The 26,408-nt window shown below is 41.2% G+C and overlaps 1 protein-coding gene and 2 long non-coding RNA genes across 9 annotated transcripts in view; 1 reads left to right on the plus strand and 2 right to left on the minus strand.

Annotated features, from left to right (window-relative positions):
- The window catches only part of FERMT2 (FERM domain containing kindlin 2), an 87,745-nt gene extending 67,688 nt beyond the window's left edge, over positions 1-20,057 (plus strand). For 3 of the 7 annotated variants that reach the window (XM_045810569.2, XM_045810571.2, XM_045810575.2), the window contains 11 exons: positions 734-841; positions 4,339-4,473; positions 5,198-5,247; positions 6,440-6,564; positions 13,235-13,341; positions 13,480-13,701; positions 15,630-15,653; positions 16,179-16,199; positions 16,819-16,943; positions 17,240-17,381; positions 18,771-20,057. In XM_045810569.2, the coding sequence (XP_045666525.1) occupies positions 734-841; positions 4,339-4,473; positions 5,198-5,247; positions 6,440-6,564; positions 13,235-13,341; positions 13,480-13,701; positions 15,630-15,653; positions 16,179-16,199; positions 16,819-16,943; positions 17,240-17,381; positions 18,771-18,944 (1,233 nt within the window). In that variant the 3' untranslated portion in view covers positions 18,945-20,057. The remainder of the gene's footprint in view (positions 1-733; positions 842-4,338; positions 4,474-5,197; positions 5,248-6,439; positions 6,565-13,234; positions 13,342-13,479; positions 13,702-15,629; positions 15,654-16,178; positions 16,200-16,818; positions 16,944-17,239; positions 17,382-18,770) is intronic. The other 4 variants (XM_045810570.2, XM_045810573.2, XM_045810572.2 and 1 more) reach the window with 2 other exon arrangements.
- Positions 4,471-26,408, minus strand: part of LOC123800733 (uncharacterized) — a 94,963-nt gene continuing 73,025 nt past the window's right edge. The window contains exons 3-4 of the long non-coding RNA XR_015721767.1: positions 16,454-16,608; positions 4,471-4,780 (exon numbers count right to left, since the gene is read on the minus strand). This is a non-coding gene — a long non-coding RNA (uncharacterized LOC123800733). The remainder of the gene's footprint in view (positions 4,781-16,453; positions 16,609-26,408) is intronic.
- On the minus strand, positions 6,437-13,239 carry LOC148107674 (uncharacterized). Its single transcript, XR_015721768.1, has 2 exons — positions 12,497-13,239; positions 6,437-12,080 (listed from the first exon to the last, which is right to left on the minus strand). It is a non-coding gene; the product is annotated as an uncharacterized LOC148107674 (long non-coding RNA).

Consider the following 26,408-nt stretch of genomic DNA (forward strand, 5'->3'; position numbering starts at 1 on the left):
GAGAGAGAGACAGGCAGTGAGAGAGGGAACACAAGCAGGGGGAGTGGGAGAGGAAGAAGCAGCAGGCTCCCAGCAGAGGAGCCCGATGTGGGGCTCGATCCCAGGACCCTGGGATCACGCCCTGAGCTGAAGGCAGACACTTAATGACTGAGCCACCCAGGCGCCCCACTTTTACCTTCCTTTAAATGTCTTTCAAGTTAGATTCATTTTGTTAAGAGCTCTGTAATATCTAATGATTATTTCCCTGTAAAATAACATATAAAATCTTATTTCTAATACTGAATAATACTATTTTGGTGTATTTTTTAATGTCATTTTTAATGGGAAATTAGATGTGGATATATATACATATACCTAATCCTCTAGGTATCTTTATTATTGAGTATTTGATACTGAATAAAAATCCCAGAAAAAAATGTATATTAGAGGCGCCTGGGTGGCTCAGTCAGTTAAGCATCTGCCTTCGGCTCAGGTCATGATCCCAGGGTCCTGGGATCGAGCCCCACGTCAGGCTCTCTGCTCAGCGGGGAGCCTGCTTCTCACTCTGCCTGCTGCTCCCCCTGCTTGTGTTCGTTCTCTGTCAAATAAATAAAAAATCTTTAAAGGAAAAAAAAAACTTAAAAAAATGTATATTAAAACTTTTCTGTCAAGCTTTGAAAGTGAATATTTAGTTTTCTAACTTTTTTATGTTAAAGGTAATGTATTTACAAAAGGACTGTCTCTTTTGCTGCAGTATGATGCAATCAGAATCAATCAGCTTTATGAGCAGGCCAAATGGGCTATTCTCCTAGAAGAAATTGAGTGCACAGAAGAAGAAATGATGATGTTTGCAGCCTTGCAGGTAGTGAAGTGTATTGGTAAATGGGACTTTTCAAGGGAAAGGGTAGGGGATTATTTTTAAATAGTAAAGTAGCATTCGCATTTGATGTGTTTACTTTTTGCTATGAGGAAATTGAATATACTTAGAAGACAAAATAAGTAGATGAATTTTTTATCTTCTAAGAATTTAGTGTATACTTAATAGTTAAAATTTTTCTGTATCCTGTAGGAGAAAGATATCCTCCCACCCCCAGATATATATTAGCTTAAAACCACCCAGTTTTCCCTTAGAAATAATATATATATTGCAAATCAGATTTCTAACATGAAGTTTATTAAGAAGTAGGTACCTGATCTTTTCCTTAGATTGAACCAGTGTTATCCCAAAAGTGGTTCTTGCATATCAACTTTTTCAGAATTACAGTAGTGCTTATTAAAAAATCGTTCGCTTCATGACTGCTGTCCCTCCAGTAAAAAGCATCGCTGGCTCCACAAGTCTGCAGTCTTAGAGACACTGAGGTGCACGCAGCTGCCTACTAGGTAGTCGCTCTTACATTTCAGATACTTGAGTGAGACTGTAAGGAATGTTCTCAGATTATGGTAGAATTCTGGTTTTGCCTAAAGTCCTAACAGAATTGGTGTTCTTTAAGTACAGGAAGCAGAGTTAACATTTAGTTATGAAAAGCTTTCACTGTTGTGGCACCTGGTGGGTCAGTTGGTTAAGCGGCTGCCTTTGGCTCAGATCATGGTCCTGGGATGGCCTCATGCCAGGGAGTCGGCTTCTCCCTCTCCCTCTGCCCCCCCCCCCCACTCATGCTCTCTCTCTCTCTCTCAAATAAATAAATAAAATCTTTTAAAAAAAGAAAAGCTTTCACTGTAAAAATGATATTATTTTCTTCTCTTGGAACACAAATAAAAATGCTCTCAATCTTCTAAATGCTATTATGCATCCAGGGAAGGTTTTCTGGTGAAGACTCAAAAAATTATCGTTTGTAATGGAAGAAAAGCTCATTTCTTCTCAGTTTTCATCTACATGATGAACGAAAGGGATCAAAACAAAGACAAGGAAAATCTTTGATGACAGATGAGTTAATTTAGATAGAGACTTGCTTAATCAACTAGTTAAGAGTCTTCTGTTGTGTTTCTGGATAATTCAGACTATCTGAAGAATTTCTTGAATTAAATTCTGGAGTAGTTTTATTCAGAGTACCTCACTTGGTTTATGGCGTTCTACCTACATCTTTCTCACTTAGAATATGGGCTTATCGTTTTTGTAGTGAAGGTTTTGCCAATGACCGAATAATAATACATTTTTTATATATATGGGAAAACTCACAGATTTTTATTATATAATATTTTTTAACCTTTGTATTATAAAAATAATGCACTTAAGAAAAAGTCCAACAGATACAAATGTGCCTGACACATAGGTGCTCAAAAAAATTTGTTGAGTGAGAATATAGTTGGCCCTTGAACAACACGGGTTTGAACTGTATGGGTCCACTTATCCGCAGGTTTTCTCCAATAAATATAGTACAGTAAATATATTTTCCGTATGATTTTCCTAACATTTTCTTTTCTCTAGCTTTATTGTAAGAATGAGTATATAACACATGTACAAAATATGCGTTGTCTGTTTATGTTATCAGTAAGTTTTCTAGTCAAGAGAAGGCTATTAGTAAAGTTTTGGGAGAGTCAGTACCCCTAACCCCCATGTTGTCCAAGGGTCAAATGTACACACAGTTGTATTTTCACAGAAATAGGATTATTTTGTAGCTTTCCCCCACCCAGTGTACAGTAGATATTCCATTTTAGTGCAGTAGAAAACGCCTCAGAAACCATGAATTTTAATCTGTGAAAACTGTCCCAAAACATAGCTCTCCTGAACCATTTTAGAATCTAGATTTAATGGGAGAATTCTGAACTAAAAATATCCTACGTTCTTAGACGCCCTCCCAGAGACTGACCCAAAGGCTCTAGAAACCCATCCAGTACCATAAGGGGGAAAGTTTGAAAAGATGGCAAGGAAATAAATGCCTGGTATTTTTATCTCCAACATAGACTACACTCTGAATTTGTTTCTCCTTGGGGCTTCTGTTTCCTTGTGTAACGTAAATCTACGGTAAAAAGAAACAAGTAATTAAAAGTAAGAAGGTGTGGATAAAAAATAGGTTAATAACACTGTTTTTAAACCAATTACATCCAAGTCTGTATTGTAACATTTAATAGATACCCCATACATCTCTGAAAGCAAAGCTGGATCTTAAGACCAGTCCCATTCATTGCCAGGGTTTCTCCAGGATAACTTCGAGGGACTTTTTGCATCACAGTCACTTAATAAAAATGCAGATTCTGGGCCGGACCCCAGATTTGCTGGATCAAAATCTCTGGGGATAAACCTAAGAATCTGTATTTTTAACCAACTCTATTCATGATTCATACGTTACTCTGACACTTGAGGTGACTGCCCAAGGGCCTCAACCTACCTCATTCTCCATGATTTTGTGAACATGGACGTTTCTATCACTGTAAGGATCTCATTTTAGCAGAGCTGACGTTACAGCCAGAGACTATTCATTACCAGTTTACTAAATCTTAAAATATAGAGGAACACTGACAGTTGGCCTCAAAATAGTTCATTCGGTGTTCCCCATGAATAGGCTTTATTCAGTGAATGACTATTTCAGAAATCTGGAGTGCCGTTTAATGCTTTGAAAAGTAACTGATAAGGTTTTTAAAATTTCTGCTTACCTTTGTGTGAAACCTCTGTAAGGTTTAGCGTCAAAATCTAATAGATGATGAGTATTTGTTTTAAGTGACTTACCGAAGTATATTTAAAATCATGACTAGTTACTCTGTATGCAAAGATTTTTCTATCTACATATTATCACCACTCATCATATATACACGCACATATAAATATATATGTGCGTGTATATATTCACATATAATCAATCTTACCATTCCTATGTAACTGAGAATATACACATCTTCCTCTGAACATATTTTCAGCATTGAATTGAGGCGGGGCAGGAGCTGGAGAGTGGAGCTTTAGCTTTCAGCCCAATACTGATAACTAATTTTCCTCTGCTGGGTAATAGTAATACAAGGTAATCAGGTTAATCTATTTTTACAAAAGACCTTATGCATATTCTGTTAATTCATCCAGTATTCATTGGTTTCAGGACCTGTTCTAGACTGCGGCGGGGTGGGGGGCAGTAAAAAAATCTCTGCTCATGTGGAGCTTAGTGGAAGACATGTTAACTCTTAAGTTCTAAGGCTTCCCAAACTAAATTCATTTTATATGTCCAAAGACCTACTTCTTTTGGAGAAATATTTATTGGGATATTTAGGACACTGACTTCAGGTGCCGTTTATTTTCCTATCATTCTAGTTCTTGGACACTTTTATCTTTTCAAGTTAGGTGATGAAAAGCATTCAGTATAGATGCAGGTAGTAATCTCATTTTAAAGTTTTACTAAAGTTAGAACAGTCATTTAAATAAAATTTCTCTTTCAGTATCACATCAATAAGCTGTCAATCATGACATCTGAGAATCATTTGAACAACAGTGACAAAGAGGTGGACGAGGTTGATGCTGCCCTTTCAGACCTGGAGATCACTTTGGAAGGGGGGAAAACATCAACAATTTTGGTAGGGTGAATCTAATTCCTACTAGTTTGGTTTTAATTGGTGCTTATCTTTTTGTGGATTTAGGTTCTCATAATTATTGAGTGGATATAGAGAAATATTTCATGCTTTAGAGAATACAGCTGTTGACTTTTCAGAAACTTCCAGGGAAAATTGTAAAATTAGTATTGTACTAGTCTCCAGTGCTTCCAGTGCCGTGAAGACAGATCTTGTCATATGTGCCCGTTCTCTCACAAGCAGTGGGAAAACATCGCTGTAGAGTGAAAGGTAGTCTCAGGTCATGGTAAAATTCATTTAGCGCGCTGCACATCTGAAATATTACAAAAAGAAGAGAAAAATAGATCTTGGGAAAAATTTTAAATACTAAGTTTGGTTTTAAAGCTGAGGAATTAGTTGTTACAGAAGAAACACTTACCTCAGGGCTGTTAACGATTTTGCAGAATTTCCATATGCAGTTACAAACAGTTTTAGCTGAATTAGAATAATATGTTCTTAAAGGTTATATGAACTGCCATTTTGATCACATCTTTTATTAGCTTTTTATGCCATTTGAAAATGACTTTGTAACTTATGACCATATAATATGATTATACCTTTTAAACCTTCATAATCTGTATTTTATGTAATTTTGTTTATTGAATAAGCTGATAATTGATATCAGATAACTAAACATTAGAGTTTCAAATTTCGGGAAAAATAGGAAAAAATTATTTAATTTTTTCCCTAGGGTGACATCACTTCCATTCCTGAACTTGCTGACTATATTAAAGTTTTTAAGTAAGTACAAAAAGGGGAGGGATTCCAAATATTAAGGATAAATACCAATATTATAGTCTCGTTCACATTATTGAAATTTCAGTTTAGCAAATGCGTCTGTAAAAGCATTTACCAGTTAGAGAAACACTAAATTATGAGAGAAAATAACCATCTTTACACCAAATTAAAACTAGTACTCATGAACCTGTGTTTTCTGATAAACATTTTTCTTAAAGGGGAAAAACAAAGACTGTGTAGCGTAGATTGCATTGCCTAGATCCTGAGGCATACAGTGGCATTTCAGTATAAAGCATCCCCCCTGGGTGAAAGCAGGACATAATGAACTGTTACTGCCAGGGGTTATTTCTGGGGTCAGAACCCCAGATTCTATTGCATTTTATTCATTTATTCATGGAACATTTTATAATAAGGTTCCAGTATATCTTATCTAGACTTTTTATCAATCTAGGCATAATCCAGTCAAGAGAGTTAGGCATTAAAGCAGAGAGGGTGAAGAGGAGAGGAGGTGATGTTGAATGTAAGATGGAAAGCCAGTACGGAATAAACCATTCACTGTAGCTAAACCTAGAACAGCTCCCCATATGGATCGTTTCTGAGAGAGGGGCATGATTTCAGATGCAGCTTCCTACCCGCGTTCTCCTCCCATTACACACCGTTCCTTGTCCACTCTCCATCATGACTGCTCTGTTTTCTTTGTGTTTGGCATTGGGGTGGCAAGTTGAAGCACCATTCAGATACACCCCTGAGAGAGACAGGCACTTCCCTGACTCTGGTTCTGCAAGGTGCACCTGCCTGTCCAGAGAGGCCCCCAAAGGCAGCCCTGCACACACCCAAGAATTTGCTGGTGATTATAGGACCTAGGAGCCTTCCCATTTATTTCACCTTTCTTTTCTTGTCCTTTCCATGTGACCTGCTAGTGATAGAGATGGCTGCCACTGACAGAAATACTTGATGCTAGCCCTCCTTTCTCCTTTGCCTGTACATTCTTTGTGAGATATTCCTGAGTAGATTGATCGAGAAGAGGCAAATCCAACAACAGCAACATTGAATATAACACACTGGCCCAAGGGAACTGAGTTCAACATACGTACAGCTTGGCCTTGGACTTTTAATGATGGGAAACTTTGCTGCTAAGTCTATTGATAAAGTTACTTCAAAAGTTGTTTTTCTGTTAATTCTATTTGACATGTAGGCCAAAAAAGCTGACTCTAAAAGGTTACAAGCAATATTGGTGCACCTTTAAAGATACATCTATTTCTTGCTATAAGAGCAAAGAAGAATCCAGCGGCACACCAGCTCATCAGATGAACCTAAGAGGTAAGGAAAGCTTTGGAATGACCAGTGTTGATGGAGAAATTTCTCTTGGCTGATAGTCAATAAACTTCACTTTGCTGGGCGGGTGGTAGTTTTTCAGCAGATTCATTACTCCTTTAGGTACTATTTTAGGTGTAGACGATTCTTTTTTTTTTTTATGTTTTTGTCACAATTTTGAATATTCGATTTCACATGAATATTTTGTTGTAATCTCTTTGTGCACTCCTCATTTGAAGTGATACCACTTTTCTTCTTGTCTGGTAAATTTATGGTACCTCTTTTCTCACCTTCAGCATGGGGACATTCAGGTTTTCTTCATTCTCATCCGTGCTGTAGTCCTGTCCTGTTTTTGCTGGCTTCTCCCTTCCTCATCAGCATCCTACTCTTTCTTTCACTGATGACAAGCTGGTCCCTCTCAGGTTCCCCAGCCTCTTTTTTGGCTCAGCAGTGGGGTAGCAGTTACCTGTGGGGTTTGGCTAAGTTCTTCCTCCTCCTCAGTAACTCTTCCTGGCACATTTTTGTTCAAAACTGAGCTCTTGGTCTGGCCTCTGGGGTATCCCCAGGGTACCTCTCTGAGGTTCCTCCTAGCTGACAACCTCAATCTCATTGGTTTCCTCTTGTCTGTTCAAATCTAGAGCTGTCACTGGGGGCTGGTATTTGAGGCACATGTTATTGGACACATTTCCACTCCCTTGCAGCAAGCTTGCCTCCTGTGGCCTGGGCTGAGCATGCCTGGGGGCTCAGAGCTACTGGCTTTGGTCTCCCCCCTCCCCCCCGCCATTTCATTTACCATTTGGGAGACTTCTTTGGTTCTTCACACTGCTCCTTCCACCTCCTTTATCTGATTGATACAGTGGTTCAGGTACAAGGAGAATTTCCTGTCCAGGTTGGTCTGGTTCTTCTGCAGCTAGAGGACATCTTGCTGCTTCCTGCCACGGTGTTTCCACAGGGTCTTACAGGTCGTTGGTGAGCCCTTCGCTCGTGGGCATGCTCACTGAGAGCATCTGGCTCGCTGTGGTGAGGGCTGCACTCCCACACGCTCGGCGCCAGCGTGCTTGGTGGAGGGCGCGGTAGGTTGGCACCTCGCCGTTACGCACTCTTTGCAGCAAAGGTCAGGAAGCTCAAATACATTTCTGGACTCATTTCCAGTGAGATTTTGATTCCAGCCAGAAGCGTTCCTGTTGAGACTTGAATTTCCGAATAAGTTATTAAGGGGCTGGAGAGACAGAATTGAGAAAGGAGCGAGGTGCTTTTGGGCTGTGGAGCTGCAGGGGCGGCCTCCGGGTTTCCCAGCCTCTTGGTGGTAGTGAAGGTTGCACTTCTTTTGGCAGCCAGTGTGAGGGGGGTGTTCAGGGAGTTAATTCCTATCGGCCCAGCCCATTCTCCTTTGGGTTTCATTTTGCATGTACATTTATGATTATATGTAAAGCAACGATATATGCCTTTCTAATCAGTCATAAAGATATGATTATATGTCTTTCTAACTAAAAATATCCATATTTGAACAAAAGTACCCAAGAAGGGGGGGGGTACCTGACTCATTCACAAAAGTGATTCCCCAAATAATTTCATTTATTGCTTAAAATAGAGGTGCTTTCCATAGTACATTAGGATATTTTTAGTATATTTCAACAAAATGTCCAAATCTGTGTTCTGCTCGGTAGTCCTCTGAATTGTTTTAAAAAATGGGAAATCCCTGCCTGTCCTGGGTAGAAGATTGATATGCCCATGTGTTAGAATTCTGTAATTTTCCTAAAGGTTTTAATTAGGCTCACTGCCTTTCTCTCATAAGACCCATGGGTTTAACTTTTGGGTCTCTCTTAATTATTTGTTACTCTTAGAATCTATTGCAGCTTTGTTCTTCCTTCTCTTCTAACTTGCCCAGGACCGGCTTATCCACTCTTGATCTATAGACTAGATCTGTCTTCTGGCCCCTATCTTCTCTGTGCCTATTCCATCCTTAACTTTCTTCCTTTTTGACTGAGAAGTCAAGTCCTGGTATGGAGAATGGCTTATGACGTGCCACCTCTTCCAGGTCCTCCCAAAAGAGCGCTTTTCTAGCACGTCGCACTAACGAAGCTACCACCAGTCTAAAAATCAAATGGCAAAGATTCTGCTCTGCTATTAAAAATGCCCTGTGATTTTAGAAAAATAGCTTCTTTGGACCTCAATAACTTCCTCTAAGAAGTGAGTGTGTTGGACTCGATGCTCTCCAAGGCCTTTGGACATCTAAAATGCAAAGTTGTAAAGAATTCGGTTCAGCGAATACTGAGTGAATTCCTGTGTGGTAAACTGTGCTAGTGCTAGAGACTTGAGTAAGAACAGATGACAGTCCTGCCCTTCGCCCCGCAAGGTGTTTAGAGCATGTTGGGGAGATCAAGAGTTACAATTTGGACAATAGTACTTTAAAAAGTAACATGTCTGAGGAAGAGCAAAGGGGTAAGGGTGCTTGCTATTGCTATATCATTGTTCAGTGAGGATGGAGAGAATTAGGGTAGACTTCATGGGGGAAATAATGCCAGAGTTCAATCCAGGGTCTGTCTCGAGGTCCATGGAAGGAAGGTGAGTTGGTAAAAGCCATCCAGGCAGAGACTGGTGTGGAGAAAAGCATCAGCAACCACGGGGGGTTTGTGCTGCTGGAATGTAGAGTTCAAGGGGGAGGATGAATACTTCCGTAGTGGCTGTTGAATCTGATGGCTACTAAGATGAGTGATAATAGCAAAGAAATTGGCAGGAGTTAAGAGGATAAAAATGTTAAGGAGATTGTTTTTTAAACTGACAGCAATGAAGTGCCACTGAAAGATTATTAACATGAAAATGACAGGCTCCATCCTATTTATATTGGCTGCGGTGTAGAGGAGTAATTTAGAGCAGCGACTGTGATCCAGATTAAGGTGATCAGTATGGGCGAGGAAGAGGGTACCAATTCAGAGGACCCTGACGAAGCCTAGTCAGCAGCCTGGGTGATGGACTTGGGAGAGGCTAACGGGGAGGGACTTATTTCTGGCTTGTGCAGTTGGGTGAATAGGGTTGAGAATGTAGAAGAGCTGAGTTTGAGGAGAAAGATGAGTTTAATTTTGGGTTAAAGTTGAGGTACCTGTGGGATATCTATTGAAGATACCCTGTAGGCCATTGGATCATGGGAAATCCACACTGCAGATACTGCTGGTAGCAGTTTTAGGATTAATGGTAAATGCAGCCTTAGAACGGTTATCTGTAGTATGAAAAGGCCAAGAATAGAAAGAACCCTGCAGAACACCCATGTTTGAGGTACAGGGCAGATTAGAGGGGAGGAGCTTGCAAGGGAAACAACAAATGCTTATGACGACCACGGAAATGACGTATGGTGGGAGCTAAGGTAAAGCTGTTTCAAAAAGGACACTAGTCAGCCTCAAATGCTGCAGAAAAGTAAAGATTGTTAAGCCTCCAAAGCATTTAGCCCCATTGGAGGTGATTAGTGGCCTTGAAGAAGACCAGATTCAGTGAACTTTATCTGCGACAAGGAAGGAGGAAAGAGGGCGGTAACAGCAGAGAGAGAGAGAAGGTGGAGGAGAAAGGCATTTTGTGATTTAAGTGCTGATGGAAACATCACACTAGAAATAGGAAGGAAGAAAGAAATCTAGTATCCAGGAGAGGAAGATCTCTTTAATGGAGCAAGGCTTCTGGAATGGCAGAAAACTCAGCCCCCTCGGATAGGAGAGCCTTAAGAGGAGGGATGCCTCTTCACTCTGTGGAAGTTGAGGACAGCTAGCTTATCAGCTGTGGTGGCAGAAAGCTCTGCGACTCACTTCTGATGGCTTTCTTCGAAAAAAGAGATGAAGTCGTCCGCTGAGAGTGAGTGGCATCAGGGGCCTGAGAAGATTTAAAATAAACACTGTTGAGAATGAAAACAGAACGACTGCAGGTGTTGACGGCCAGGTTGAAGTTGGGAACCTATGCATTTCTAGTGAAACCTGTCCGCTTGGTTTTGTGATTTTTGTTTTTTCCTTCCCTCTCCTCCTTTGAGTGCTCATCAGCCTAATGTAGGCAAGTCAAAGATAGGTGGTTGGATTGAGCCCTGGGTAAGGTTTTGGTAAATGTGTGCAGTGGAAGGACAGTCTAGGGAATTGGTGGTTGATACCTGGCGAACGGTGTGCAGGCTGAACTCAGGAAAAGGAAGACGTGAAGCATGTTGCTGATGGGAGAAAGTTGAAGGGTTGCAGCCTCGGGCCCCTCAGATGGTGTGCAGAGAGGATGGAAGATTGTGATTAGAACGGGCTGTTTGCATTGAACATAACTGGGTTGCAGTGGAGTGCGGCCTGTTGCCATTGAAGTGGGCAGCCGCGGTGGCACAGGGTGCGTGGGCCCGAGGCGGGGCCGCAGAAGTGCCCCTGCAGCTGCTCCAGCACTGAGTTACCGCTCACTTTGCCTCTCCGAGCTTTTTAGGTTTTTAGTATTTTACTTTACCTTTTTTTTTTTTAAGTTTATTTAAACAATCTTCACACCCAGCATGGAGCTCAAACTCATGACCCTGAGATTAAGAGTCACACTTTCCTCCAGTTGAGTCAGCCAGGCGTCCCAGTATTTTATTTTTAAAAGAGGCCTAATTACTATGGGATTGTACGCTTTAAATCCACTTGAATGATTAATGAAGTCCGTAAAATATCGCATATCTTCAAACATTTCTTTGTTTTAACTTTGCAGATTAAATGCATTGCCACACGACTTCCTGATAGTTTGTAATACTTGCACAGAAAGAGTTAAATGCTGTAGCTAATATTTTTAAAAGAAAGCAAAGGGGGGAGAAAGTCCACCAAATTCATGATAGTTGCTGTTTTTGGAGAGAAGAGGACCTCCCATTTATCTAAAGTATTCTGTTTCTTGTAATCCTTCAGTTTGAACATTTGTTCTTTCTGTGTGGCGGGTATATAGAGGGTTATTATCTTGTTCCTTACACTCTCTGTGCAGAGAGAAGTTGCTCCAGTACAAAGACCAAGGCGACCACAGGCCCTGCTAACAGTTTACAAGCCTACTTGATGGTCTTAAGACATATTAAGGGTGACAATTGGAATACCCTTTAAAGACCTTGACGTACTGTACATTGCCTTGTTTGTCCTTCTAGCATTCCAGTGAGGTAGAGTTTAAGGTCGGGAAATTTGGGGAGAGATGTTAAATAAATTGGCGGTAATTAAGAAGTGACAGAGATGGTGTGGCACCTAAATCCGACGGCAGAGCCCCACTCCGCTGTATCGCACCGGGTACTGCTTGCTGATGACAACCATTGCCCCGCTGCCTGACTGAGTCCATGTTCAGTCCTCTGTGTTCTCTACGGTAACGCTACCAGCTGATGCTTAACTGAGTTGATTACATGGATTTTTGTGGCCCATAAATGTATGTGTTGCTGAAAACCTGTCAGTAGAGTGAAGTTCTGAATACCAGTGATGTCCATGCTGGCGTCCCCAGTGTGTAAATGGAGATTACCTTCTGTAGATGTGCTCCTGAAACACTGCGGTGAAGTTAACTTCCGAACCGAGCCTTATCTATGAAGAAATGACAGTTTTAAAGAAACCATTTTTGTGTAGATGCTCCCCCTATGACTTTAAGTATCGTAAGTGAATATTCAGGCGTTCCAGCACTCCAGGATTTTGGAAAGAGGCATGTGCCTGGGAGCATCCAGTTGGATCAGGAGAGCCTGTGTTTCCCCTCTCCCTCCCCCTGTGCCATTAGGCGTCTTCCTCCCGTGGAGGAATAGGAGGGCCCATATAGAACTCCAGCTCAAACTAGGAATCCACACACACGATGCCTTTTCCTTTTTTTTAAAGGCATCATAAAAGTCATTTATTCTTGGGGCACCTGGCCATAGAGCATGCGAGTCTTACGGGGTCATGAGTTCAAGCCCCACTTCGGGTGGAGAGATTACTTAAGGGAAAGAAAAAAAAAAGTCACCTATTCTTACCAAACACATTAAGTTAGAACGGAATTATAGGGGCGCCTGGGTGGCACAGCGGTTAAGCGTCTGCCTTCGGCTCAGGGCGTGATTCCGGCGTTATGGGATCGAGCCCCACATCAGGCTCCTCCGCTGTGAGCCTGCTTCTTCCTCTCCCACTCCCCCTGCTTGTGTTCCCTCTCTCGCTGGCTGTCTCTATCTCTGTCGAATAAATAAATAAAATCTTTAAAAAAAAAAAAAAAGAATGGAATTCTAGAAAGATGCTTTAATATCCCTATACAGTTAGAAACTTATAAACCCCAAATAATTTAAGGCTCAAGAAACTAAATGATATTAAAACAACATAGTATCGGGGCACCTGGTGGCTCAGTTCAGCTTGGGTCATGATCTCAGGGTTGTGGGGTCAGGCTCTTTCCCTCTCTCTCTCTCTCTCTCTCAAATAAATAAATCTTAAAAAGAAAACCCATGATATTAAACTTGTGGGATGGTGTTTTTGGGTAGTATCCTTTTTAATAGGACCCTTTCCTTCTCTTTTCAGTCAGTTTTTCTGAAGGCCACAAACTGTATTAGATGTGACTCTTTGCTCCCCCTCAAACAAAGTTATTGGGCAGAAAATTTTCTTCCCAGTTAATAGGTTCCTAAACAGCAAGGTTCAACATGTTAAGATACCATAAAATGAGGGCGGCTATATTAGCTTGGGATTTCTTAAAAGTAAATTTGACCATTTTAATACTTTCTCTATTATAGGATGTGAAGTTACCCCAGATGTAAACATTTCAGGGCAAAAATTTAACATCAAACTCCTGATTCCAGTTGCAGAAGGCATGAATGAAATCTGGCTCCGTTGTGACAATGTAAGGTTTACAATTAAAAACATAAACCTCAGTGTTTCTTTGATTCCTTAGTGAGTAGACCAGTTATCCTTACATTTTATACTCAAAGGACCCATCACGTGCGGCAATATTTCATGTTTCGGTATTTCTTTTCACCAGGAAAAGCAGTACGCACACTGGATGGCAGCCTGCAGATTAGCCTCCAAAGGCAAGACCATGGCAGACAGTTCGTATAACTTAGAAGTTCAAAATATTCTTTCCTTTCTGAAGATGCAGCATTTAAACCCAGACCCTCAGTTAATACCAGAGCAGATCACAACGGATATAAATCCTGAATGTTTGGTGTCCCCTCGCTATCTGAAAAAGTACAAGAACAAGCAGGTATTTGATTCATTCACTTCATCTATTTTCTTCTGGTTTTATGATTTTGTACATACTTTAAATTTAGTTTCCCCTCTAAAACAAAACTTTTAGTCTTAATTTCATATCCAGTGGTCAGAGTATAAAATAGGCTGCAGATAGCTTTTGTCCATTTAAATTGGTCATTTAAAAAAATGTTTCTCATTTTAATGGGACAGATAATGAGGTAAAATAGTTGGGAGCATATTTACTCGCAGCAACATAAGGAAATCACCCTGTGAATGGGGTGTCCTTCCGGGAATTGAATATGGTGTGATGCTTCGGGTTTTATTCCTTATATAATTAAGTGTGGTATAAAGCACAGCCAGTATTTCCCAACAAAATCTATAACTCTTCTTGCTGTGGAAATTGGCTTTTCCAGCCTTGGAAATAAACTTTGTATGGGTGGAAATAGTCTGTAGTTCAACATTGTTTTTTCTTAACAGTAAAAAACCTAAACCAAGATTTGCGTGATGTGACAGAGTTTGGTAAATTTCATTGAAATTCACTGCTTTTGTTCACTCTGTTTAGAATTCTTTTCCTGGCAATTAATTCCATAAAAGGATTGCTATTTAGGAAAATGGTTCTTCGGTACAACATAAAAGGTTCTTTGCAGGGGAATTTCACTTGGGATAGCCCCCAGTATTCGCTACACCAAACATCCTGCCATAAAAGGCAAAGGCTTCAGTCTGAGGTGGGGGTGAAGAAGACCTTTCAAACAAATATTTCATTTCTATCTAGTTTCATTTTTATCTCTGTTAAAGTATAATTTTAAAACATTACTGAAAGGGCCCAGTGAAATACCCAGGATGCTTATTAATTCTTAACTTTGACTATAATGTTTATCATATGGGTCTGAAATCCCTTAGCTAGAAATAAATGTTCAAGAAGTTTTCATCACCAAGTATTTGTCTTTAAGTTTCAGAGGTTGTGTAAGCTACATGGAAATTGTTTATCCCACAGTCCTATGATGTGGGAGTAGGAAGGAATGGAGGAAATGCTGCCCTGGGGAGCTTTGTGGAATGTAGATTGTAAGTCAAAAAGGGAAAGTGTATCAAGTACTAATTTCATTTTCTTTTACTCTTAGTTATTTCATTTAAAAATTACTTCTAAAAAAAACTTGTTTCTGAAAGTGGATTCATTTGCCTTCAAAGGCAAGGAACAATTTCTCTATCAAGTATCAGGAACAATCTTAAAATGTAACTCTGAAGATCGCCAGATGTTGGTTTAGCTGTCGGAGGTACTGAGTTGTTTTCTCAGAAGCCTTTCAAGTGATAGTTTTTCCTTTAAAAAAGGATAGTCTTCTATCCCTGATTTCTCAGATTGTCAAGTGAAAATTCTCTGGAGGACAAAAACAGTGAATATTTGACTGTCTTGACTGTCAGGATGACAGTATGTGTGTGGTCTGTGGTTAAGGATTCTTCCAGCCTTGTCTTCCATGTTGGCATCTTATCAAATGGCATATTCTTTTTAACCCTCCCTTCCCTGACTAGGTTTATAAGTTGTTCCCAGAAAGTAGAGAGCATGCATCGCCCTGACACCTGGGAAGTGCTGACAGGCAGGAGCATGGTTGCTGTTCGTGTCAGGTGCTGTGCTAGTCCCTGGCTATAGTGGGATTATCTGATACAGTGGCGTTCCGGAGTCCAGTAGGAAGAGGTGCGGGCCATGTCAGGGCGCATCAGTATAGATTTTGTTACATTTAATCTACTTTAAATCCCCAAAACTAGCTATTACTTAAACTTACTATATATATATCTTAATGTGACTAGGACTTCCAAACTGGACTTTGACATTTAAAGAAAGGAGTTGTTCTGTGTTTTATCCATGTGAGTACAAAGTGACATGGACTATAGTGCTTACAGCCACCAGTCCTAGTGCAGTGTACAGCATCTCTTCATTTTCCCTTCCAGGATAAAGGATGCAAAAAACAGATGGTAATTGAGGGGTTTGCTTTTCTCTTGTAAATAAAGAAACAGTATGGTCACTGCATTTATTTTATACCTTCAACTTATTTCTGAAAAGTGGTGCATGGGTCATATTACCGGACTCCATCTCAAAACATTAAAGGTTTTTGAATATTAATTTTGATTTTGCTACTAAAATCATTAGTTCTACTCTAACCAGTAAGAACTGGTAAATGAGTGGGAAAAGGGTATTTGCTCTTTATTTTTCCCTACAAATTTCTACCCATAATTTTAGTAACACTTAACAATCTAAAATAACGTGGAAGTGTTTCTCAGTATTCTAAATGGAAAGTAATCGCTGCTTCCTTGTTTTCATTTTCATGCTTGCATTTACTTTGCTTGGTTTCCACCTAAAGTAATTTTTTTTGCATGGTTTTTGGCTGAAATTTTGGTTTGCAGGTTACCGCAACTTTTTCTTCGCTTCATTGCCATTTTTTCTGATTGCCTTTTTTTTCTTTCTGCTTCCTTTTTCTTTCTTCGCATTGCCATCTACAGCCAGGCTATATAAGAGATTTGGTAAGTTCTCCATATTTACCAAAAAAAGAAAAAAAATACATAAAGTATTTAAAGCCCTAGCCACAATCCCCTTACAGATTAATTTCCTTCCACTCTTTGTGGGAGTAGGCATCCCAAAGGGAGTATAATTTAAATTAAAAGTTAACTTTTCTAATGATTCCTTTAGAAAGATTTTTAAATTATTATGGTGGTTTCAAGTACTTTAAAGGTACTAATAAATATTCTTGCTTGAAATTTATATTCTAGGTACTTACTCTGATACTGTCTTGGTGCCAGATTTAAAATTCACGTCACGTATAGGATTAGAACACGCCCTTTTACAGCAGCGTCATGTGTGTACTTGGAATACCGCTCGAGGGTGGCAGTTACGTGCTCCTAATAGGACTTTCTGTTTCTGGATATATGGAAACTGAAATTAAGAGGAAATATATCAAGGTTTATTTTGAAGAGTCGTTATTTTCCTAAAATTCCCAGATGTAGCTGCAGAAATTTCCTAATTCCAACTCCTACAATATGTGACTGTGGGGTGGGGCACATAATTCAATTTTTTACTTTTTGTCTCGATCCTCCCACGAAAGAATATTGTCTGATGGTAAAGGTCATGTTTAATCATGTTTAGATAACGGCAAGAATCTTGGAGGCCCATCAGAATGTAGCTCAGATGAGTCTCATTGAAGCCAAGATGAGATTTATTCAAGCTTGGCAGTCGTTACCAGAATTCGGCATCACACACTTTATTGCAAGGTCAGTGGTTCTCCTAAACACCTGTGCCTTTTTACGTAATCTACTTCGATTAAAGAAAGATTTAAAGTACCTACTGAGATCCATTAAGCAATTTTACAGTAAAATGTAAAGAATATTGAAACGTATTTTCTGTACTCGTAATTTTTACAAATTCAAAATGATTTCTATTTTTACTTATGTGAAAATACTTTTTTTTTTTTTTTTGAAGAGCACATCTTAAAAGAAAACCAGAGCAACACGTCCTCCTACCCCTACCAACATGTTTTTAAACATTTTTTTTGTTTGTAATACTATAGGTTCCAGGGAGGAAAAAAAGAAGAACTTATTGGAATTGCATACAACAGACTGATTAGGATGGATGCCAGCACAGGAGACGCAATTAAAACATGGCGTTTCAGTAACATGAAGCAGTGGAACGTAAACTGGGAAATAAAAATGGTAAGCTTGAACAGTGTTACTTGAGTGCGTGGAGAGGCCGCCTGCTGAGAATTAGTAAATTAAGAATAAAAAGGCCCATAAATTCTGTAGATTATTTGTACCATCACCTCTTGAAGTATAAAACATGGTTGGTTATTCATTTCCCACTCAAACTTGCCTATTTCCTAACTAGCCCAGTAATTAGAATTCTAAGAACATAATGATCTGCTTAGAAGGTGGTTCTCCTGTAACAGCACATCCCTGTCAGTCACGGTAGCAGCCACTGTTTATTGAAGACCTACTCTGTGCCAGTCGTGATGCTAGATGTTTTTACGTTTGTACCCTATGTCTGATCTCGCCACAGCCTTGTGGAGTGGTTGGATTGTCCCTACTTTACAAATGAGGACTTGCAAATTTAGAGGCCTGGAGGCCACGATTGCCATGACCACACACTCAGTAACAGAATCAGGATTCACACGCAGATGCTCAGGACTGAAACCTGGCACGGCTCCTACTATAGATCTCGCCGCCCCTAGCCTTGGAGTACAATAAATATCTAAAATAAACAGTCTGTTACTGGTAAGCCATGTGTTTTAGGGTCATTAGGTTTGTTGTATCAGTTCCTATTACTGCATAGAATCTTCGTATTTCTGAAATACAGTAGTATCCCTCCTTATCTGTGGTTAACCACGGTCCAGAAGCAGATGACCCATCCTCCTCCTGACATACTGTTTGTTAGAAGGTCCGTGGTAGTAACGCTGCACATAGTGCCTGCTGTGTCCTTCCCCTTCATCCCATCACGTGGGCATTTTATCATTTCCCGTTACCACAAGGGTGAGTACAGTACAATAAGATATGTTGAGAGAGATCCTATTCACATAACTTGGATTAGAGTATATTATAATTATAATATATATAATTATTGTTAGTCTCATAGACTAATTGAACTTTATCATAGATCTGTATGTAAGGGGGAAAAAGCATGGTATATATAGGGTTCAGTACTATCCATGGTTTCAGGCATCCACTGGGGGTCTAGAAATACATTCCCCATGGGTGGGGGCGGCTACTGTATTCAAACATGGTACCTAAAGGTTAAACATCTAGAGCAAATACTAAATTAAATGCAGGAAGTAGGTTTTCTCCCAGGCCTCGAAAAGAGACCTTCTCATTAATTGAATCACCAGAGACCACTGGGAACATAATGACCTAAACCCCTTGCATTCAGTCTCTTCAGAACATGAAAACTAAAACAGAGTGGTGGAGGGGCTAGTAAACTTGAGGATTTAAACAAATTTGAGGATCAACAAGTACTCTGGGAGAGGGCAGACAATAAATAGCACACTAGCTTCACTTGTACCCAACCAGACGGAGCTTCCTGGGACTGACGGTTCTGGGTCTTTGTTCCAGGTCACGGTGGAGTTTGCAGATGAAGTACGGTTGTCCTTCATCTGTACTGAAGTAGATTGTAAAGTGGTTCATGAATTCATCGGTGGCTACATATTTCTCTCAACACGTGCAAAAGACCAGAATGAGAGCTTAGATGAAGAGATGTTCTACAAACTTACCAGTGGTTGGGTGTGAACAGAGACACTGTGTAATGAAACTCCATGGCCATAACAATATTTAACTCTGAAAGCTGTTGTTTGTCATATGCTGCTTAATAAAGTAAGCTTGAAACTTATCATTTATCATGAAAACTTTTTTGCCTTACCAGACCAGCTACTAAGCGCACTAACAAGCCCGACTGTTAATCTGCTGTCGGGATACAGTATACGGACTTGAATATGGCGCACATTCCTTAGGGCCGTGAACTGAAAACTAAAGTAGTGGGCAAGTCAGGAACAAAACACTGATTTAATTTAAGCTAGCCAAACCAAGAAACTCAAGCCATCTATTTTAAAGCTATCCAGGGCTTAAACTATATGAAGTCTCTTTATCATGTTTAATGCATGTGTTTTAATGTATGTTTAATTTGATCTCGTGTTTTAAAAATACCTACTTCTGGTAGCCGTTGATTCTCCACCCCCCACCCCCACCCCCACCCCCACCCCCAAATAAATCAGGCCTACGAAAGATGCCTGATAGTTAGTAATGTCATTGTGTGACCTTGAAGGAAAATGCTGTCAGTCCGTTAGGCTTGGTTTTTGTCCTTGAATAAGCATGTATGTATATTGTCTTGTGTTTTTATTTTTACGCCCTATTGTATCACACCACTTTTAGTATTCACCAGCATATTCACTGTCTGCCTAAAACACGCAACTTGCGCGTTACAGTATGAAGTAAAGGTCTATGAAGTACGCAGTTTGTGGAACTAATGTACAAACACAAATTTTATAAAATTGTACAGTTTTTTTTAAAAAACTACTCACAACTAGCAAATGGCTTAGATGTAGCATCTTTGCATTTATTAAATGCTTTTAAAAATATAACTAATGTGCAGTTTTCATACCTGCTAAGTTAAGAATGACTTCGTTATAGTCGTGATTTGCCACAGTGTCCTTAACTCTGATGCCTGGACTGGCCACGTTCTCGTCCGCTGCGCTGTGACCGTGCGCACTGGTGCTAGTCAGAAAACCCCTAGCTCACACAACCCAGAAGGGCGCCGGGAGGGCTGGATTACCAGTATTGTCCAATAACCCATGGTTTCAAGACTGTATAAATGCATTTTATTTTAAATAAAAGCAAAATCTTTTATTTATGTTTCTTTTTGTACTTCTTGTCTTTACTGTTTACATAGAATTAACTGATGAACTTTTGCCTTTTGGAAACGTTTTGCCTACACCTTGTGTTAGGAGGACAGCTTGCTGGCCTTCCAGAGTATCAGCAGATCGTGATGCTTAATCTCTAGGATAGATTCTTCCACCCTCCCTTACTTTTCTCTACTGTTTAAAAATGAACTGCATAATATATTTAAGTATTAGAAATATAAACAGAAATATGACAGCTGAACAGACATTGTTGACTTGGGCTGAATTTGTTTGAAACTGCAAACTCACTCCTGTTCTAAAAAACCACAACTCACATGTATGAATTTACTCCCTGTTAGTGCTATTACACCCTCGTTCCACCGCAAAACTTCAGTCCTGGACTTTCTCTTTTAGCTCAGGCATTTAATCAGGCCACGTCTTGTTGATTTTTCCCTCAGGCAAACCTCTGTCTGTGCTATCACTGACACCTGAATTCAGGTCCTTGTCCTGGGCCTCCCAGATGCCGCAGCCTCTAGAAGCAAAGCTCAGATCACATTCTCCATGGCTTTTCTTTGTACTCTGAAGTCGGGTCCTGACAAACCTCCCTCCAAAATAAAAGGGCTCCTTCCCACAAAAAAAATAATCCCTTTCCTCACCTTAAATACAGGTCACCAACTTGTACAGTCACTTGGTAAAAGCATTCATTCATTCAGATTTTATTTGTGAAAGAGCATGAGCGGGTGAAGGGGGAGAGGGAGAAGCAGGCTCCCCACTGAGCAGCGAGCCCAGTGCGGGGCTCAGTCCCAGGACTCTGGGATCATGACTTGAGGTGAAGGCAGACCCGGGTCCCATAGAGGCTCATAGCCACTCTGCTGATTTTCGGAGTTTTGCCCCACTTGCCGTCCTAGTGATTTTGACATTAATTCAGCCCCAGCACAGCACTGGCTGTATGTCAGCTCTGATGACCCTGGTGACCCCGGTTGACTACAGCATAACAGCCTAAGTCCCCAGGCAGGAGCTAAGAGGTCTCTCGTGGCCCGGATCCCAGGCTGCAGTTCTCCTCCTTCCCTCCCAAACCGGGCGGCCCACATCGTCCAGACACACTTGGCACTCGCCCGTCACCATGTCATTCCACAGACTTTCTTCCAGTCTCCCACCTGTCCCAAATCCCATCTTTGTGGCATTTTAGAAAGAGCTCAAGTTATTTCCATGAATACTTCCAAGTTTCCTCACAGCCCTAAATTCTTACTCCTGTGAACAGCTACTGAATTTGGTCCTTTTTGGAACTAGAGCAATCATCCTTTTGATAATGGCCTACAATAATTTATATCTCCCTTGAGGACTGGGTCTGAGCCTCATGGTTTCTACGAGGATCAGTTCACACATATTTGTTCATTGATTACAGTGATGGCTATTTTAGAAATCAAGCAAGTATTACAACTTAGAATTTTTACAACCTCAGCATGGTTTTTGCACACCAGCTGGGCATTAAGGGCACGCTGAGTGCTTTCATGTACGTGATCTCTTCTAGAGATTCACACAACCCATCCTCATTTTCTAGACGCAGAGAGGCCAGGTGACCTGTTCAAAGTAACAAAGCTATAATTGAGTGCCAAGGCAGAGCTGGAAGTAGAACCCAGATTCCTTTCTCCCTAACCCAGTACTGTAAACCCTTCAGAATGTTGAACCCCACTGGTAGTGGTCTCTACAGGGACATCAGTCCATGAAAAGAACAGTGGCGGAGCCTCCAGAGACAGAGTTTCAGGTTTCTGCTTTATGACTCAGTTTCATGTGAACAGGAACTCATTCCCTGTTCAGGCACTGAGGACAGGAGACCAACCAAGCTCTCTTCCAACTCTATTTCTCTTAAATCAGCAAGTTAGAGACCTGCTGATGATGTAGTTAATCAGTAATTTTAACTTGGTACAAATTATTTTTTACATAACCTTGAACTTCAAAGGTCAGGGATCTAGAGACATGAGCTTACTTTCTTTTTCAGCTTTACCAAGGTATAACTGACAAAGTTGTAAGATATTTAAAGGGTAGGGTGCCTGGGCGGCACAGTCGGTTAAGCGTCTGACTCTTGGTTTCGGCTCAGGTCGTGATCTCAGGGCCGTGAGATCGAGCCCTGTGTTGGGCTCCGTGCTCAGTGCAGAGGCGGCATGTGATTCTCCTCCCTCCTGCTCGTGCTTGCTCACTCTCTCAAATAAATCTTTAAAGAAAAAGTGTACATCAGTAATATTCTGAAAGGATTTCTACCATCTAGTTAATGAACACATCCATTCCCTAGAGACACGAACTTTGTAGAAGAAAAGCCACTTGCAGTTCTTGACCCTCTGCTCTTACACAAGCCAAAAAACAACAGTGTGGCAGATTATACTTTTTGCATTCCGTATACCATAGTTTTTGTTCCTTTTTTATGTTAAAAGTCTTTGCGAATCAAAACCACAACCATCTCACACCCGTCAGAATGGTTAGACTCAAAAAGACAAGAAACAAATGCTGGCGAGGATTTGGAGAAAAAGGAATCCTCTCATGCACTGTTGGTGGGAAAGCAAACTGGAGGGCCCTCAAAATTTTAATAACAGAAATCCCGTATGATCCAGTAAGTCCACTGCTGGGTGTTTACCCAAAGAAAACAAAAACGCTCATTCTGGGAGATTCCTGCACCCCATGTTTACTGCAGCGCCATCTACAACAGCCGAGACATGGAAGCAGCCAAAGTGTCCATCGACAGATGAATGGATAAAGATGTGGTGTTACACACACACACACACACGCACACACAATGGAGCATCGCTGAGCCATAAAAAAGGATGACATCCTGCCATTTGCAACAGCATGGATGGGCCCAGAGAACACCACGCTAAGTGAAGTAAGACAGAGAAAGACAAATACCCTATGATTTCACTTACATGTGGCATCTAAAAAACAAAGGAAATGAATAAACAAGCAGAAACAGACCCATAAATACAGAGAACGAACTGCTGGTTGCCAGAGGGGCGGGGGGGTGGAGGGATGGGCAAAATGTGTGAAGGGGAGAGGGAGGTACAGGCTTCCAGCTCTGGGAGGAATGCGGGGAGGAAGGGTGCAGCACGGGGGTCCGGCCCGCGGTGCTGTAATCGTGCTGCACGGTGACAGACGGCAGCCTCACCCGTGGTGACACAGCGCCACGTACAGACTCGCCGAGTCACTGTGCTGTAACCCGAAGCTAACGTCGTGTGTCAACCACACTTAGAAAAACAAGTCTCACCGAGGTGCTTTTAATTCGTTACCAGGTAATGATGGGGTGGATCAGACCCACCTGGGTTTCTGACCTTAATTTATCTGGAAAAAATACCACACGGAGTTAAAGAAAATGTTTAACTCCACCTACATTGAAAATAGTAGTTTCTCCGTGAAATAAATGCTAGGTTTCTTAACGTGAAACTTTTTTTTGATCCTCCAAGACGCATTCCTACCCTACCCTCTTCAGAACTGTCCCCGCCCCATCATCGGGTTTGACGAGGTCTGCTGCTGGCTTAGTACGCTCGGTTAGCCAGCATACGGGCCCTCGCTGCTTCCGATGGAGGGTGCACCGAGTCGTCAGCGCGCGCATCCCCGCACACGCCCGCCTTAACCCCACCCCGGCCCTGCGCCCCTGCCCCTCTGAAACCCTCAGTGTGTTTCCCAGAGTCCAGAGCCTCTCGCGCTTTGTCTCCCGCTCTGATTTCTTCCCCTTCAGTTTTCCCTGCCTTCTCCTGCTGGTTTTAGACTAATCACTTAAAACATGGCAACATCTTCACCACTCTGATAATTCGTAAGAGAACAGGGCTTTCTGAATTCAGCCCTTTGTGCCAGAACCATCGCGGATACTAACTGAAGCCTTTCCTACATGCATAACCCTACACGGCTGCCATCTGCGCTCTGCTTTATTCCAAAGATGTAGACTGATTCAAAAACATCCTGCCACCCCCAAAAAACCATTTTTGAAGCTACTGTAGTCATTCCCTCTTTTTGTAGCTCTGCAGTTGTGAAGAGGGCGAGCAGCTGCCGCCCTGTGCGAGGGCAGAGCCAGGAGACGTCGTACGGTAGTAAGTGGTCAGCTCTTCATCTGCTGCGAAGGGTCCAGTGACCTCTACACAGTAAGATCCAGGAAGAAGCTGTTTACTGAAAGCTCTGTGCTCTTCAACAAATTATCCGTGTCTTTATCTGTTTGAACTGCTTTGGTTTGGGGGAGGTGTTAGAGCGCGACAGGAAATGGGAAATAGTCAATCTGGGTAAAAGGAATGAACTTCTCAGAGCGGAGTGCAGAGCCACCCAGAACAGGAAACAGGGGAGCAAAAAAAGCCTTATCTGGTGACCTTATTTCCCACTGTGCTGATTCCTCTCTTGCTTTCTCTGCTTTATTTAATAAACAATACGAAGTTTCCCAGGCTGAATGTGTACGTTAAAATTCCCTATTGCCTTAGTAAACAGTTACCAGCACACACACGCTCCTAGTTGAGTTTCCCTTTTGCTATTTGTGCACGGGCCTGCATATTACTAAAAATTATAAGCACTTAAAATAATTTGAGACCCTTTATTTCACGAAATCTAATTAGAGTCTCATGTGGCTTCACTGGCCAGGCATTATCTGTATTACTGCTCAGGGAAGTGGTCCAAGTCCAATGTCAATTGAATTTTTGCTAAAAACAGCACCACCAACGAACAAGTTGAACATACCTGTATTCACGTGGTTCGTAGGTACTGCACAGTAAAGGACATCCTTCTTACGAGCACAAATTCTCACCTCAAATCTAAATTTTTACGATCAAATAAACTTCAGATAAACACATTTACTCTCAGGGTTACTGATCAAAATATCTAAACTTTGTTTCTACCTTCCTTGCCTAATTATAAATTCAGTTAACTCTTTGAAGGCACATTTGGAAAACACATTTCTTCTATTCCAGGAGAGCAAAGCGCCAAGAATAGCCAAAACCCTGCTAAAGACCAACAGGTGAGGGGACTGACCTCACCAGATGGCAAGAAGTCACACCACACCGCGCTCGAAGCATAGCGCTGGCACTGGGTAAGTAAAGGAACCAGAGTCGGAAGAGAGGCCGCAGAAACAGACAAGCACACATACGGAAACGCCATTTCCGAGAGCCAGCCTTGCAGATCAGCACGGAACAGGACTTCCCAGTGAATGGTGCCAGCGACTAGCTTTACGAAACAAAGGACTTTGGACCACTAGCTCATACGTATGTGTAGGAGTCCAGATCAATTCCACACGAATTTCAGACTTCAATGTGAGAAGAAAAACTGTAAAACAGAAGAGCATATTTATGTGACACCGAGGAAAGATTTTGTATTAAGACACAAGAAGTACAAGTTAATTATATTAAAATGAGAACCATAGAGATATTATAAAGCATAAAAAGGTAAGTCAAACTGGGAGAAGATGTTTGCAGCACATCATGGACAGAGGCTTAGCAGCTAGAATGGAAACAGACACGCCTGCTCAGTGATCGAACCAGAAGCAAAATGGACAACACACTGGAATCGGTACTTCTTGAAAGAGGAAAACTGGCCAATCTACAAAAACGGTTCAATTTCACTAGTATTCTAGAAAATGGGGGAAAAACACCAATTTTAAATACAATTAAAATGCAGTGTCACACACACCATATTAATACAATTTTCAAAGTCTGACCATAGCTGGTATTGGCTAGGACGTGGGACCAACCACCAGACTACTTACTGTTGATGATGTACAAATTGGAGCCAAGCACTCGAGAAACACTTTGACATCAGCTGGTAAACTTAGACGTGTCTCCCACGACCCCGCCGTCGCACTCCTAGGTATGTAGTACCCTGCAGAAACTCCTGGGGACCAGGAGACGTACCAGCGGACGCGCACGAGAACGTGCAGAGCAGAACTACTTATAATAACAAAAAATGAAATAATCAAGTGTCCGTCAGAGTAGACTGAATTATAATACAGTCACAAAATGGAATCAAAATAGCAGTGAATAAATTCCAAACACAAACAACACGGATGAATCTCAACCCAATGCTGAACGAAAAATTCAGCTGCAGAACCCACAGCATGAGTAGAGCTGACTGGATTAAGAGGAGGTGGTCCATACATACAATGGAATATTCCTCAGCCATCAGAAAGAACGATTACCCAACATTTGCTGCAACACGGACGGGACTGGAGGAGATTATGCTAACTGAAATAAGTCAAGCAGAGAAAGACAATTATCATAGGGTTTCACTCATTTATGGAACATAAGAAGTAGGAAGATCAGTAGGAGAAGGAAGGGAAGAATGAAGGGGGAGAAACAGAAGGGGGAATGAACTATGAGAGACTATGGACTCTGGGAAACAA

Source organism: Ursus americanus, chromosome 26 (genome assembly GCF_024610735.1).
Source record: "Ursus americanus isolate L20-20 chromosome 26, mUrsAme1.1.p, whole genome shotgun sequence".
NCBI lineage: Eukaryota > Metazoa > Chordata > Mammalia > Carnivora > Ursidae > Ursus > Ursus americanus.